Genomic DNA, 16,430 nt, shown 5'->3' on the forward strand with positions numbered 1-16,430 from the left:
CTGTGCTCATTTTTACTTCGTGGTCATCCTGTGTGTGTTCTTTTCGTGAGCCCTTTGTGTTTGAGCAGTGCGGTGCAGGTATCTAATTGCATGGCGTTCTTCGTGTCACATTCTAATTCGTTGCTATCGCATTCATTGCTTCGCCGTTGCTGCGAAACTGACTTTTTTTCTCCACCTAACCTTCACATCTCACTCTCCCTCTTTCACAAAGGCGCTGAGGCGTGCGCCACCATTTAGGGGCTTTACCCGAGCCGGGAGCATTGTTCGCTGCCGGTGCCGTTCGTAGTGGTTCTAGGAACCATAGCTGGGGTTGAGCGAGTTGAGACAGGGGTGACGGCTGGCATTGTTGGCATGCCTGTTTCCGGTGCATGATACGTCACCAACAGTCACCTCCTCTAGTTCACAGCGTGGCTGCTAGACGCAGCAGTTTCTGAAAAACGCATTAAATTCATTATTTTCCTCTAGTTTCTGCCTGAAATGAAGGTTGTGTCTATCCATTTCAGCACTAAATCTTTCAATTTGGCTGAAAAATCTTGGCGGCAAAAATTTCGTTCAGTATCCCTTTAAAGAACCTCAGGTGGTCAAAATTAATGCTGAGTCACACCACTACGGCGTTCCTCATAATCACTTCCAAATGAATTTTTCAGGCAATTAGGCCAAGGAAAGCATAGGGAACATTAACTACTGTCTTTCACTGTAGTGAAGTAGTTATGATGTAAACCAAGATAAACTTAAGTGTACGAAAAATCACCCTTTCCATCGGTGGGATTCGATCCCACAACCTTCAAATCCCACCGGATTTGAAGGACTTGAAACTGGACTTTAAAGTGTGCCCGTCCTCTTCTCATCAGTCTCATTTGTGCAACAACCTTGGTAAATGATTTTTCGTCCAACTTCAATTTATTTCAATTAATTACTACACTACAGTTAAAGAACAATTAATGCCCCCCCATGCTTTCCTTGGCCTAATTGTCTGATTCATTAATTTGTGTCTCACAAAAGAACAAGCCCCTCAGAAAAAATTTGCCTTCTTTTGCTCACAATCGCTACATAATTTTGGCATGTAAAACCCCAGAATTTAATCAATATGATGTTTGGCTTCTGCCTACCCTGCCCTAGGGGTGTGCGATTAGCGAGTTTTCAGACAAGCAAGTACAAATCGAATAGTGCAAGAAGCAAAGTGAATCAAATACTGGACGAATATTGAACAACCACTTTTACAACTGTTTAAAAAAATTTGTTTGTTCATGTGGTGTTCATAAACCTGGCATTAAAACCAATGGCAGTGGTAACAAAAAAAGGTGACAGTTTAGATTTTACTGCTTGCACGCAACGAAATGTGCCTGTGTAAATATTCTCACACACCCAAGAACCATTCTCAAACGACAAAAATGAAAAGTTTTTCGGATTTTTCTTTTAGCAGTGTCACGCTACCTGTGTGCCGGATGATAGCCATGGTGCATGTAGTGGCTTCATCTGTTCCAAGGACGCTGACATTTTCTGCAACAAAAAACATTTTAGAGATTCAGCTGACAAAAAAAAAATGAGAAGTTATACACACGAGATCAGGAGCTGCAACAGAAATGAACGTAGAGAAACACCAAAAGTAATTTACAAATGTAGACACTCGTTTGATTCTATAAATCCACAGTTTTCTCCAATCAGAAAAAAATAATAGTTTCTGTCCAGATTCTAAGCAACCTGTGCTCTGTTTTTAGTTAGCCAGCAATATTGGCAAAACCGCAGATATGGATAAAAAGGACAGAAGGAACAACATCAAAAAAACTGCTTGCCAACCAAATTTTACAAGTTTCAAATTTACACGCGAGAAACGCCATAAGTGAGAACTTACTGTCTTGCGGTACGGTGACGGCAAACTCGCGCTGGTGGACGTACAACAGACCAAGAGGGCCGATGACCTTGGGCACTTGGGAAATCAGAGCTGCCGCGATTTCCTGCGAGAAAAAAATTATTTGCGAACCCTTACTGCAAGCGCAGATGACGCTAAAAACTAACAACTTTTATAAACAAGGCAGCTTCCGTCCCACTTTGCTGGAGAGTATCATTTCCGAATGTTCATGTCAAATAACATTCCCACTTGATGGGCGAGTGAGTGGTGGGTGCTGATGGATTGTGGGATATGGGTTCGCGAAAACGGCATATTTCAGCAGTTTTTGATGACCAGCAAAACTGCACGATACTAATGCCAGTAGCGTGCATGGCAACACTTTACCAGCACAGAGAACAAAGAACGGAACTGGCAACCAGAACATCCCCGGTTATTTCATTGAAGAGCCAGTACATACTAAAAAAAACAAGACAATAATAATCGTAATGTATCTAGCGTGGTTTCTTTGCGTATTAATTTATCAAAGTTGACTCTCTCTCCATATGCGAGTGTCATTTCGATGGAGCTTTGTCCTAATGCTCACCTTGAAGTGCGGATACGTCTCGAACAGCGTCCTCGTGTCGGGTGGAAGCTGGTCAACCACGGCCCCGTTTATCACTAGAGGCATCCTGGGTGAAGACAAAGGCAAGAAGTTGCAGGGCAGTTCAGTAAAGAGTGATTTAACAACCGTAGCAACGCACTCACATAACAGCACAGGAAGACCGAACAGGTACAGCCGCCCGAATCTTTAACTAGCGTGCGCAGCGGCGACTTTTCTGTGTGTCAGCGCCATATGATAGAACGAAGTTGCAAAAGATCATTTTGTGGGCATGCGTTTGCCCTCAATCTTTTTGGAACTTAATTCAGTCATATAATGAAGACACACAGAAAAAATTGCCGCTCGTGCATGCTAGTTAAAGATTTGGCGAATGTATATTACGCAGACAACTAACAATCCAAATTAGTGCGACCTGTTTGCATTGTTCTCGTTTTCGAAACTCGCGCCAACGTGCTCCTGTCGTCACATCGTAGCAACAGTGAGGAACCAAATATTGCCAGAAGTGTTAGATAAGAATTGAACTTTGGGAGCGTGTAAAGATAAGAACACTCGGATCACAACAGTCGTCGGTAGTCAAATCTAAACCGATGGGTCAAATCTCTCTTATTTACAGACGTCTCACAGTATGTTCTCATGCCATGTGAACAATCCGATCGGAAAAGTCCACAGATATGGTTTTTTTCTCTTATTTTTTCTGTATTTACCCAAAGGGACTTTTCGCGGACATCACATAGGAGCGGGAGAATGCATAAACAGATTAGAAACTAAACAAATAGCTCGCTTTCCTGTACTCAAGAGTAGATTTAAGCATGAAATGGCTAAAAGCAAAGCAGATTGCTTGGAGATCATACCAGCCACAATCTTGTGCATGTTCCCAAGGACACACCTCACCAAACTACCACCACACTACACTGCGCACTCTAATAATTTAATAATAATATATGGGGTTTAACGTCCCAAAACGACGATATGATTATGAGAGACGCCGTAGTGGAGGGCTCCGGAAATTTCGACCACCTGGGGTTCTTTAACGTGCACCTAAATCTAAGTACACGGGCCTCAAACATTTTCGCCTCCACCAAAAATACAACCGCCACGGCCGGGATTCGATTGCGCGACCTTCGTACACTGTGCACTCGTCCATTAGGATGCAATTGTTTGCCCTTGCTGTGTGACATAAACCTTGGGCTTTGCCTAGCGGATGCTGCCACGATGCGACACCAGGCTGGTGCACAGCACACAGTGTGGCGATATCTCTCGAAGCAGGCAGCAACCGGCAACCAATATAAACTACAAATAAGGAAAAGTGCTTTTTTCTTTTTTTGTAGTTCAAGTTTCTATGCATTTTCAGTAGCTGTTATATTGGCCCAATAAGGCCAGCATGTGGTCAAATAATATATATATATATATATATATATATATATATATATATATATATATATATATATATATATATATATATATTTTTTTTTTTTTTGTTCAGAAAAGCATGGCTGTCAAGTTACTCAGCTCTGCCTTGTGTCCCAATAATTTCCGATAACACCTCCACTTTATTACTGGAGACATTCAATCGTTATTTCCTCTCGCAATTCAAGCTTGTCAAAAAAAAGGGGGGGGGGGGGGAGAAAGGTCTAAAATACACGTACACAACAAACGCATAACGCATCAAGTCCCTCCCCCGTGTGCGCATGAGCAACTATCTTTTTTTTCTCTCGTTTTGTTGTCTTGTTTCATCACATTTACGTAAGTGATCGAAAGCACAGGCATCCGTTACACCCGTGAAACACGGGCACGGAAGATGGCACTAACTCCCTAATGCCTTAAGATTTAATGCCATTTCCATGGTGCCACACTGGCAAACAATGTAATTTGCCTTAATGTCATTCAATACTTAATGCATTTGCCAGAAATCAGTCGACTGTGAAATGCTTACCCTCGATGTCATAGGTCACACAGTACGGAAAACTTGGAACATTTGAAATAACGTCTATCATGTTAAAAAAATTTTCATACACGACTTTCAACGTGTCGCATGTTGCACTTAGCAAAATTCAATTCAGAATTGCAACAGCTTGGACGTGACAAGGAATACGGTATTTCTGCATTACATGGATACAGGTAACGGCCAAAGTTTCTGTCGTTGGTTGCAATGTCGTAAAAGCTAGACAGCCACAAACTCAGGCCAATGGCACTGCAGTATGCCAATTCCTACATTTCGCTAGCCTTGAAAGCAGATTAGACTTTTAAAAAACGCTAGTTTACCGACACCATTAAGTCAAACACCACTGAATTCAGACGTACAGCAGTGCCGCCAGAAAAAATGTAGTTAGGAACTGAAGGCCTTAACTACTGAACGTCATTTCTTGTACCTGTGTGGGAAATGTTGGCTAGAGTTGGTAAGTTCCTTTTCTTTTCTATTTCCTTTTCTTTTTTCTATTTCGCATGCTTACTTCATTCAAGTGTTTTACACGCAGTGCATTTCCCAATCTTCGCAGAACCGAGAAGAGTGCCAGAGAATAAGATGCCGATGGCAGCACAGCGCGAGGCAAATGCCAGCAAAGCAACGACCCGAGAGCTCCCCAGCCAGGCTCTCCCGAAAAAAGAAAAACCAGTACCATGGGCTAAAACAAGCAGCAGCGACGAAGAAAATGACGCCAAACGCGCGCTTCCTTCTCTCCGCTTAATATCACACACCGCCGTACTTCTCTCCGCTTAATGTCACACACACCCCTCATCACTGCGACCCGACCCCATTCGAGAAGCGCTGCTCCGAACATGCACCAGGCAGGCAAAAAACCGGCGGGTGCCCGACGCAGCACAAAACAACGGGTCGTTTGCGAAGGAGCTAGCTAGGCCACGCAGCGAAGACTGCAGCAGCAACAAGAAGAAGAAACAATACAGAGACGGTTTATTATCCGAGGATGAAGGGTCAACAGGTGCCCCCGTCGTGGAACCAGGTCGCGCAAGGAATCAGCTGGTGGTACTACAAGGAAGTGTAAACCCTCCCGCTGCGTCGAATGTTCATAGACTACTACACATTTTGCGAAGCGCTTCCAAGGGAAGCCACGTCCACTCTTTTCATTTGAAACTGAAATAAAACTGCGCAGGGGGCGGAACAGGAGTAGAAGTAGACGGGACGAGCGCAAGCCAGCGCTCGTCCAGTCTACTTGTGTTCCGTGCGCAGTTTCAGTTCAGTTTCAATGACGCAGCGACTAGCACCCCCAACGCACTTTACCCTCTTTTATTTGTAGCGTTTTTCAGCTTAAATGACATGTAGTCCATTTTAAAAAACTTCGATTTACAGCCGGGAAAACCGCGGCTTGTAATTGACTCGCTGTCTAGCGAGCACGGAATCGAACGTATTTACCCAAACACATCTTTCTAATTAACCTATTGTTCCTGTGAGAGTTATGTAAATACAAGAACACTGCAGTTTGTTGGGTATGCAGTCGAAATAGTGTAGAACACGCTAAAAGATAGACACACCACTTGTTGGCAAACGCGGCGGATCCGACGTTCGTGTACGATTCTGAAGTAAAAAAAAAAATGTTGCCGTAAAAGAAATAACTACCGTTCCGATGCGCATTTTGGGGCCCGCGACGTTTCGGAGTTGTTCTCCGAGTCGGATACCCGAGCGACGATGATGTCACGCCCGCGCTTAAGCGATAATTAAGCGCCTTAATTAGGCCTAGGCAGCGTAGCCGATACAGTTCTTTGTTTTGACTCGGCGGTTGAAAGAAAGGAAAGGAGGGGGAGGAGGCAGGCAACATAGCTAAGTGCCCGCTCTGCGAAACGACGCTACAACGCCACGCAAACTTGGCGAATTGATGGGGAACTGCGGGAGATTGTGGAGCGATCCTAACGACGTTTTTCAAACAGCCGCTAATCGATCAGTCGACAAGAGATGCGCCAGTTGAAGTAATTGGTACGACACGATGGGTTTTCTTCGTTCGACGACTCGCTTCCTTGCGAAGCGCGCAGAGCAACGGAATGCAAGGTCAAAACGCGAACGTCGCTGCAAACAAGCGTCAGATTTCGGGAAGCGATCTTGAATGAAGCCGGGGCAAGTGACAACTGACGAGCACGGCACAGCGCGAGCACGACCGACTGGTCACGCCTCCAAAGGACCGAAAGCGTCCCCCTCTCAGAGAGGTCTTGGGATGATGACGCTTCCACAACTGCGGGATTTCTGAAACGCGTACATATCAAAGGTTGACAGCGGTTTGGACCTACGCACCTGTTGCTTGTGTTCACGCCGTCTTCATCACTCGAAGTATGCGGAGTCCCTGGTACTTGCCACCGATGTAAACAAATTCCCACCGTAATTCGCTGCGACCAGCAAGATTGACATGCACCACGCTGTCCTCCGAACCCACTTCCGGTTTCCTCCCCCACTCAACCTGTTGTGTACCTCTTTCTCTCTTGTAAGATTGGTACTAATACCTACACCTGTCCTGCATTCTTTGTACGCCTAAATATCTGTAGATGTCTTCATAAAAACCCGAATAAGTAATTAAGGAGGTGTTTTACGTTAATTTTAAGGACTTCGTAATTGGAGAATCGTGTTTGCTCTTTATATATTCGTCCTTTTAGTTTTACTTCGCAAGCTAGAGTATACGTATTAGGACTCAACCGGAAACAGCGAGAAGCGCGCTTTCAACTTCCGTTACGGTCTTTCACATCGCAATCGCCTCCCAAGTGGCATCTGTTCAGTACGTGGTCCCATTGTTTTGCTAATTTTCTGCAATTTACGCGCGTAATTTCTTCTTACGGAGCTGCCGGAAACTTAGATCGATGTCTCTACTACTGAGCGATATCACAAGCGCGGTATTTGCTGCCGTAAAATGCTTCATAAGCCGTGCTTGTAGGCCGGTAGTCAAGCCGGCGTGGACAACTTGTTGCTAGGATCGCAAACGAGTGTATTTGCTGTGCGTAGCGCTTGTAATCAGTTACGCGGGGTATAATCGCGTCAGTTTTTCTTCTGACAGCGACGTTGAAGATTGGTTACCGAGATCGAGCGTAGATTAGCGTGACTACGAGAGATTTCGTGTGCACAGTGTGGGTCCACGTGTTGTGGAGGGCTTTTAGGCCTAACGTCTCTCTTCTTGATCGTGTGTCGCACGTGTGATTTGTTCATCTTCATTTCGTAGGAGTCCGTCGTTGCTAATCGGTACCTACCACGATGTCGGGAGGCAGCAGTGTTTTGGCATTGAAGGAAGACGACGTCAGGCGTATGCTGACGGCAAAAACCCACCTGGGAACTAACAACTTGGACTTCCAGATGAAAGAGTACTGCTTCAAGCGCCGGCCCGATGGTGAGTGCATCTAGGATTACCGGTTTAGGTAACGCTGTAACGTTAGTACAGTTATATGTGCGCGTGTTGGCGCGAAGCGGTCACAACTTGCGTGCTAGACAGCAACGTTGCATACCTGTTGGCTACACAAGGTCGCGAGGCGGGAAAGGTTTGGTTCTTGAATACGCGCTTCGTCAGTCATGTTGCAAGTTGAATAGGTCAGAAGTCGACTCTCAGTTTTGCTGGCCTTTTACTTAGATTTAGGTTCATGTTACGAGAACCATATGTGAGAATTACTCGGCAGCCTCTGCGACGTTCCACGTGATCTTGTCCCGGTTTGGGCACGTAAAAGCCCCAGACTTCAATGACACCTTGCAAAATTAGTTACTGCGCATGCGCGAGCAAGTTTATTTTCCAACACCAACATCCTCGACCAGACCAGCAGGCAAACAGTTCTTTTCCATTGAACACTCGTCCCTGTCTTTCCTTTGGCTTCTCTGTTTACACCATAGAATTTCCGCAGGAATTTTTTAAAAACCTCTGTGGTGCTCACGCCCCTTTGCAGGAATGTGGAGGAGGGAATGCACTTAGAGTGAGAAAGGCACTTTGGAACGAGAGCTTTCGTGTGGAAAATATTCTTGCAGGAAATCCAACTTGCAGATGTTCGCAAAGTGTACGCTGGGGGGCGCGCACTATTTCACTAAATGTCAGTTCTTCGTAAGCTTGTTGTTGGTGCTGCCAGACATTACACGGATAGAATCTGTGAACGTGCGTGATAGAATCGTGCAGGATAATGTTGCGAAGAGGACTTCCTCATGCTCTGTGTTTTTCTCTTGCGTGGATGTTGTTTCAGGCACTCACTCTACCTCCAGAAGACGTTCTGCCCAAAGGAAAGCATACGCGTTGTATATTGCGTGGACATGATGATTTCGAAGTCTCAAATAATCGTTTTGTGACTCAATTTGCGCAGGCATTCATCTGATCAACCTCAAGAAGACATGGGAGAAGCTGCTGCTGGCTGCCCGTGCCATCGTGGCCATCGAGAACCCGGCCGAGGTGTGCGCCATCTCGTCGCGCCCGTACGGACAGCGGGCCGTGCTCAAGTTCGCCAGCTTCACCGGCGCTACGCCCATTGCTGGCCGCTTCACGCCCGGTACCTTCACTAACCAGGTACATAGAAAGGCTTACTCAAAGTCGTTGCATAGCGCTCAGTTACAAGTGGCTTTGGATTGCTCAGGTTGCTACGCTCTGCAGTGTGCAATGTATGCCCCATTTTAGGTAGCATGTGAAGGTTTACAGGTCAGCAAACTAATCACTGTATAGGGGATATGCACTTGACGTCATCCGCGAGGAGCGTAGCGGCGGGGTCGCCATTTTGACGGTCTGCGCACGCGCTGCGTCAACGATCCATACGGCACGAATGACTAGGGACCTCCAAAACACCTCCTGCACGCCGACGCACAGACAGCACTGACAGATGGCGTTGCAACCTTGAGGATCGAGGCCCAGTGCATACCCCCTCTAGGAGGTATTCACATGATGTCATCCGCAAGGGCCGCTAGTACGGCAGAAGCATGTGGTCGTCATCATAGGACTACGACTAAGGTGCTTGGCCGTGCGTGTTGTTTTGATGTCTTTTCACATGTTCACATGAGATCAGGCTGTCATATGCTGCATCACTGAACGACCACTGCTATGATGGCCCGATGTAGGCCATCGCTGGCACTGCCTGGCGGGCTTGAGCTTCATGGATACCTCCTATTCACATGCTCTGTGATGCAATCTGTCGAAAAGACCAATGCACATTAACTGCCATGGCCACAAGTGGCACTGGCTAACATTTGCATGGTTTACACACAACGACATTCTCTGTAGCACATAGCAATGCAGGGTGCAAAGGTTGTGGATGCAACCCCCATTGGCTTCAAGCAGTCTCTTCTGGTCCTCTTAATTTCTCCCTAACTCAGAAAGCCGCAAGATGCTATCCCTGCGCTTCCTGGTGTCACCCAGAGAGACTTGAACGGTGCATCTTTTGCGTCAATCGCAGATTCAGGCCGCATTCCGCGAACCGCGGTTGCTGGTCGTGTGCGACCCGCGGGCAGACCACCAGCCCGTGACGGAGGCATCGTACGTCAACCTGCCCGTCATTGCTTTCTGCAACACGGACGCGACCCTCCGCTACGTGGACATCGCCATCCCGTGCAACAACAAGAGCCAGCACTCCATCGGACTGCTGTGGTGGATGCTGACGCGTGAGGTGCTCCGCATGCGCGGATCCATCCTCCGCGACATTCCCTGGGAGATCATGGTCGACCTGTTCTTCTACCGCGATCCTGAGGAGGTGAGTGTTCGCAGGATTGTTAGTGTTGCAGACAGGTATTTGAAGAATGTGCCACGTGCTGCACAAACTTGTGTCGCAAACTGTAGTGCTGCCTTGAAGACAAGACCGCTCGTTAAAACGTTGGCTCCGGCAACACCCCTTGTTCCAAGAATTTTTCATCGCTTCATGCTTCTATCTCCCCCTGAACTTTCTACCTCATTTGAGTTGGGGTGATGTCTTTCCCGCTGCTGTTCCTTTTGATCCTTCTTTAGTGGTCAAAGCAAAGTTCCGCTCGTGGTATCGGCACGATCAGCCAGCGTTAAACGTGGTTGACAAAACCGGCGTAGCGAGAAACTGAAAGCGTTGCTACAATATAATAACCTACTTGTTCGTGATGCAAGCACTCTCCCATCATTTTCTTCACTCGTGCGTTTTCGAGAAGCATGTGCCCGTTTTTCGTGCTTGCCAGCACTCGCTCGCCATCTGTGACTTGCAGAACCAGTGGCAAAGTAAAACGCCCTGTCACAACTTGGTCGAGGAGCATAGTCCAAGATCTGTCGTTGCGGCTAGGGAAACGAGCATTGACAGGCCCATAAGTGCAGTTCAAACTGTCGGGGTTCACTCATAGTTGAAGTACGTGGTGCGGGTTGATTCTGAATGTGTAGTGTGATATGAATGGCACATTCTGCGTTCGTATGTACTCTCGTTCTGGTATTTCTATCTGAGGAATGAGTTGCTTCACCTGTTTGCTCGCATTTACAGTGAGAGCAGGCAAAGGCCTTGGAGGCTGTAATCAGGACCAAGATGATGCAATGATCTCGGTCGGCACCGTTTGTGTTAACTGTCTGTTTGCCAGTCACGACTGGTGTAAGGCAAAAAGAGAGTTGCCGGGTTACACAGCTGGACCTCGTTCATACATTTTTGAAGGGGGAAAATGCAGAAAAAACGTACAATCCGAATTCACTAAAACGTTGATAAACATCGCAAATGTTCCCACTGAGGAATTGCACGAAATGGGAACGTAAAGATGAGGTTTCTGCTGTACTGACTCTGGATTGCTGCTGGCGCTCTCGTTCCGACCAGTAAAGTGTCATCAAACCGATAGTCCTTAACCCCACGCTATTGTCGTTGCAGACCGAGAAGGAGGAGCAGGCTCAGGCGGTGGTTCCCGAACGGGCCGTCAAGGAAACCGCCGAGTACCCGACCGAGCAGTGGGGTGGTGGCGACGTGACTGCGGCTCCCGCTGAGGTCACCGACGTGAGTCACATTTTCTTTTTCCCTGTTTTGTCTTGCAGACCTGTTGGCCGGCCCTAAGGTCATAATGTGCAGTGGCATTCAATACGAGTTGCAGCATGGTGGCCGTGGTTGAAAGGGACCCAAGCCTACCCTGTAACAACAGCAAACGTGAAATTGGAAGTTGGTTTTGCAAATACTACTAGTCGAAACGGTGTTTATGTCACTGGTTGTTTTCTATGTCGATGCCACCGCGCAGTATTGGCACCACTTTGACCATGGGCACCACATTGCAACTCCTATTGGGTGCGGCTGTACTTTGTGACTACAGTAAAAGCTCGTTAATTCGGATTTCACGGGACCGGAAAAAATGTCCGAATTAACCTAATGCCGAATTAACGAATAAACAGGAAAAACAACATTAAAATCAAGTTGCAGAGGCATACCTTTATTTGCTGAAGTATTTTGTAATGGTCGTCTGCGTTTTCGCGCAGATTCCGGCTGACATTGCAATTTTTCTTAACTCTTCCAAACGGCCAACAGCACGCAAACTGTTGCAAGTGCTCAGGCAAACGTCCTCTAATATCAAAAGCGCCTCCGAGACTTCCCGTGAGGTGCGACGATGAGGTCACATCATTAATAATTTCTTGATAGGGCAGGAGACCAGTCGTGGCGACACAATCATCAATCGCGATGTAGTCCTGAAGGGTCATATTTGTGGGAAGGACAGCATCGAAGGCCGGACAGTCATCGTCGGTGGACTCGGCTGATAACTCGTCGATGCCATCGTCAGCTACTGCCGCATGCTCGAGCCTCACATGTAAACACGGTCACAACGGGGAAAAATAAGAGAACTCCGCAAGAAGAGACGGTGCCGACACAACACAAGGGAAAATGGCGTCGGAGGCGCATTGGAGCGAAGAAAGAAGACGCCGACGTTCGGTGACGCTGCGATCGCCCCCACTAGTTGATGACGATGGCGATGTCACTCCGGTTTCGGTTTCGCTCCCGTGGTGCCAGCGATGCTTTACCACACTTTTGTGTAGCGGCAGCCGTCAGCATTTGTCCGAATTAAGCGGTGCGGAGCCCAATTCTGATGAATTAACGAAGGTTTGGTCCTATAGATTAACATGCACTTTGGCCGGGACCAATAGAGCCATCCAAATTTCCGAATTAACGGGTGTCGAATTAACGAGCTTTTACTGTATCACTGTCGTGGGAAAAAAAAAAAAAGAAATGGACAAAATGCAACAGGTGGACCCTGTGGGAGCCGAAAACACAGCTGCTGTGCAATGCATGTTGTGCAGCACCGTACCAGTTGAACTACACGTTTTCTTGCATGCAACCTGCGCAAGACTTACAGAAAACTTAGAGATAAAGTCTGGGTGCAGGTTATATGTGAATATCGGTGTACTGTTCACACTGATGTACAGTGATCCTTTTTTAAAAAAATATTCTGCGAGTTGTATTTGTGGATGTGGGCTATACATGAGAAAATGTGGTACCATGAGAGAGTACTTATGGGTGTGGGCTATATGCAAGAAAATGCGATACTCTTAGAGCAGCCGTCTAGCCATCCATTTTTTCTCATTTATGTGCACGTACATTCTTGAGACAATTGGTAATGTGAACAAGAGTTCCAAGTCGACTTCAAGATGTCTCCTTTATCACAGAAGTTATGCATCTTAGGTCACGTCCTTCTGCATCGCTTCTGGTGTGCGATAGTGTGAGCATTTTGTAGTTTCGATGTTAGAAACACCTATGTTCGATTGCTTTTCATGGCACTTCTGCACGCATTTCGAACGTCTCATTCTGCTCTGAGGCTTCTCTACGTCCCTATGCTATCTGAAACTGGACTTCTTGTGCATTCTTTGCAGTGGTCCGCGACCGCCGAAGTGCCGAGCTTTGCCGCCGCCACACCTGCACCTGCTGCCGTGGGTGTGGGCGTGACGCCCGTCGCAGCGGAGGACTGGTCCACCGCTGCCCCAGCGGTCGAGGACTGGTCTGCAACGCCGGCCGCACCGACCACTGCCACCACCGAATGGGGTGCCGGTGCAGACTCCAACTGGGCCTGAGTTGCACCTCTGTCCAACACGAGGGCAATAAAGATTCCCATGTGGCTGTACAGTTGCTTCAGGGCATTCTTATTTGTGCACTCACTCGAAGACATTGAAGACGACAAAGCCATCATGGTTAAGCTAAAGAGACATCCTACGGGCAGTTCACGAGGGCATAGCACCCATTCACTTGTGCATCATTAGGTTCACGGAGTGTAACATCACTGTAAGACCCCTTTCACACAGCCCATCTAATGTCAATCATTTTGAATGCCACTGCAGTTTTGCATTCCTGGTCTACATGGGTATGCACTCAAACCTCGTTGTAACAAAGTTACATCTCACACGAAAATAGCTTCGTTATAAACGTACATTCCTAACATTGTACAGTCTAACACGGATATATCAAACGGGATCGTGAATTAGTTCAATATATGAAAAATTCGATATAAAAAAATACAGGCCCCGAGACCTTACCAGTGGCAGACAATCACCTACAATCGGCGCATTCAAGAATTGGCAACTAATTCTGCACACACGATGCAACAGAACGTTTTATTTGCGTGAAAAAGAAATCTCTTATTTTGGCCTGCTTCTTCAAGCAGTCCGCAGCGCTTCTGCACAGTACGCTTGCAAAAGAGGAATGCGGTGGTATGAGAACTACGGAAGTGTTCTCCGCCAACAAAGCACTCGCGATCAGTCGCGATGGCTATCCGGGCTACCCGGCTACCTGCGAGGACAGCAGCGATGTACGAAAGGTGCGAGCTGTGGTTGGCTGATCAAAACTCACAAAACAGCAACAAAAAAGAAAGAAAATGCAAAAGGAGGAGGCCGCCGGCTCTTTCCTTCCTGCTCTCCGAGCCGACAGTATTGCAGAGAAAGCATAAAGCGAGAGAGAAAAAAAGAAAAAAAAAAAGCCGTTCCGCAAGTTGGAGAAAGCGCCCAACAGGAGTACAGTTCGAGCCCTCACGTTTTGCGAGCGTTTCGGGTGTCTGCAGAGGCGCGGTGCCGCGTGCAGTGAGTGCCCAAGCGCACCTTCCAGCTCGTGCGCCGTTCGATATATATGATGGCGGGTAAAAATACCGTTCGATATAAACGTGCGAATTTATAACTTTTACAAAGGATTTTCAAGGGGATAACTTACGAGTTCGATACATGTGGGTTCGATATATCCGTGTTCGACTGTATTGCAAGACTGTTTTCATTTACTTCGTTATATCCGTGTTCATTATATTGAGGTTTCAGTGTGTAAAATGGCATTCGCAATTGATGTTTGTCAGCGCAGTGCCTTTTTCGCTTTCCACTTTTATCTGTTGACAAAACATAAATAGATCATGGTGCAAAATTCCGACCTTGCCACCACTTCACCAAAACGACATGGAGGAATTGCAAAAGAAGAAACAGATGAGAGTTTGTAAATGTGGCCAAAAGGAGGCGTTGGCATTGTGTCGAAGTCTGGGAAAAATAATATTTCCATAAATTCATGCTTAAACTACCGCGCTGTGCGTCAAAAAGTTAAAGGGACCGACAACCAATTTTTATGGTGCCTACTTTCTTCAGCACAACGGAGAGCTTACCGGTGAGAGTGTCTAATCACAGAACGGTAACGTGGAAAACGCCGTGAAACATTTGTAATCACAATTTTTCTATCTGCAGCGAATATCAAGTCGTATACACAAGTGACAAACCATGCTGCAAACAGCGCGAGAGCTGTTCATGTTCGAGCGCAGTGGTTTGCTGTGCACTCTGCACGCATGCGCCACAGCTCGACATGTTCCATTGGCTGCCGCGAAGGCAGTGCCACTTCTCACCGTGCAACTCCTTTCGCCTCATAACCAGCACAAAATAGAGCAGGGATAGATAATAATATACATAGTACTCTAATTTTCAGGACTAATTATGGTGTGCATGACAGCATCAGACCACGTGACTACACACAGCAAAGTGATTGACTGCATAATCCAGCTTCAGGGCTCTTCCGCTAGGCTATGTGACTTAATGGTTGTTCGTTACTTTTAAACATGATTTAAGAATATAAATCCTACTCGCACCTCGAATAGGATGCTGAAATCTGTCACTATATTTCACTGTCTTTTCATTTCTACCAGGATCTAATGACACGTTCTGGCCCGTTGTCGTTCCCTTTAACAACAGTCATTAATAAGAACCTTCACTGATTACGTCTTGCTGTAACTGACATTTCCATGACGAAAATGTAAGTAAGCTAGCACGCTGTAGTTTGGTGCCACTATAGCAGGCAGAGGCGGAAGCACACGAGCCTGCTCAGACGACGTAATTTGCACGGTCAGATAATAATAATTGTTGTGGTTTAACGTCCCAAAACCACGATATGATTATGAGGGATGCCGTAAGGGAGGGCTCCGAAAATTTCGGCCACCTGGTGTTCTTTAGCGTGCACCTAAATCTAAGTACACAGGCCTCAAACATTTTCACCTCCATCGAAAATGCAGCCGCTGCTGCCGGGATTCGATCCTGCGACCTTCAGGTCAGCAATCGAGGGCCATAGCCACTAGACCAAGAAGCTGAAGGAGGAGGAGAGGTTGTGGGAATAGCGTCTTATGCTTTCACGTGTAAAATGTCCACACCACATTGGTTTCACGAAATCGTGTAAATAAATGCTTCTGCATTGCCTCATTCTTGATAAGACAACTAGAGAACACTACCCCTTCAGCACTTCACCAACCTAGCCAAAAGAAACGCTTTCAGGTTGCTATCTCATAGGAATATGCTTGGGGATCCTCTGCAACTTTTTTGCTGTAATTTCAATTCGAAGTAATAAAAAAATATTCAACAGATATTCAAAAAATATTCGATTCGATTCACACTCACATTTTATTATTCGAATTCGCTTTACACTCAAAATTTTGCTATTTGCACAGCTCTAGTAAAGCAGGAACAGCATAGCACGTTTTCACTTGCGAAAAACGCGATGCGTGGCAACTGTCTACTTTCCTGTCGCGACGACAGCTGCATGGCATTCGTGAATGGCGAGACCGGACACAGCAATAATGCAAGAAAAGCATGCGAGATAGACGATTATCATGTGGTAGAAAGATGC

The 16,430-nt window shown here is 46.6% G+C and overlaps 2 protein-coding genes across 3 annotated transcripts in view; one reads left to right on the forward strand and one right to left on the reverse strand.

Moving 5' to 3' along the window:
• Positions 1–6,843, reverse strand: part of LOC119399979 (protein N-terminal asparagine amidohydrolase) — a 21,335-nt gene extending 14,492 nt beyond the window's left edge. The window contains exons 1-4 of one of the 2 annotated variants that reach the window (XM_037666884.2): positions 6,685–6,843; positions 2,433–2,517; positions 1,853–1,955; positions 1,435–1,500 (exon numbers count right to left, since the gene is read on the reverse strand). In XM_037666884.2, the coding sequence (XP_037522812.1) occupies positions 1,435–1,500; positions 1,853–1,955; positions 2,433–2,516 (253 nt within the window). In that variant the 5' untranslated portion in view covers position 2,517; positions 6,685–6,843. The remainder of the gene's footprint in view (positions 1–1,434; positions 1,501–1,852; positions 1,956–2,432; positions 2,518–6,684) is intronic. The other variant, XM_037666883.2, reaches the window with a different exon arrangement.
• A 186-nt stretch (positions 6,844–7,029) lies between these two features.
• Positions 7,030–13,424, forward strand: LOC119399980 (40S ribosomal protein SA). Its single transcript, XM_037666885.1, has 6 exons — positions 7,030–7,159; positions 7,598–7,762; positions 8,712–8,911; positions 9,789–10,082; positions 11,196–11,318; positions 13,172–13,424. The coding sequence occupies exons 2-6, from the start codon at positions 7,630–7,632 to the stop codon at positions 13,367–13,369; spliced, it is 948 nt and encodes a 315-aa protein (XP_037522813.1). The 5' UTR covers positions 7,030–7,159; positions 7,598–7,629; the 3' UTR covers positions 13,370–13,424.
• Positions 13,425–16,430: the final 3,006 nt, after the last annotated feature.

Source organism: Rhipicephalus sanguineus, chromosome 7 (assembly GCF_013339695.2).
Source record: "Rhipicephalus sanguineus isolate Rsan-2018 chromosome 7, BIME_Rsan_1.4, whole genome shotgun sequence".
Taxonomy (NCBI): Eukaryota; Metazoa; Arthropoda; class Arachnida; order Ixodida; family Ixodidae; genus Rhipicephalus; species Rhipicephalus sanguineus.

What these genes read in the sequence shown, in the direction of transcription:
- LOC119399980 (XM_037666885.1), top strand. Translation starts at nt 7,630, where the DNA reads ATGTCGGGAGGCAGCAGTGTTTTGGCATTGAAGGAAGACGACGTCAGG. An exon ending in TCTACCGCGATCCTGAGGAG is followed by an intron (nt 10,083 to 11,195) that starts GTGAGTGTTCGC and finishes TTGTCGTTGCAG; the next exon opens with ACCGAGAAGGAGGAGCAGGC. An exon ending in CTCCCGCTGAGGTCACCGAC is followed by an intron (nt 11,319 to 13,171) that starts GTGAGTCACATT and finishes CATTCTTTGCAG; the next exon opens with TGGTCCGCGACCGCCGAAGT.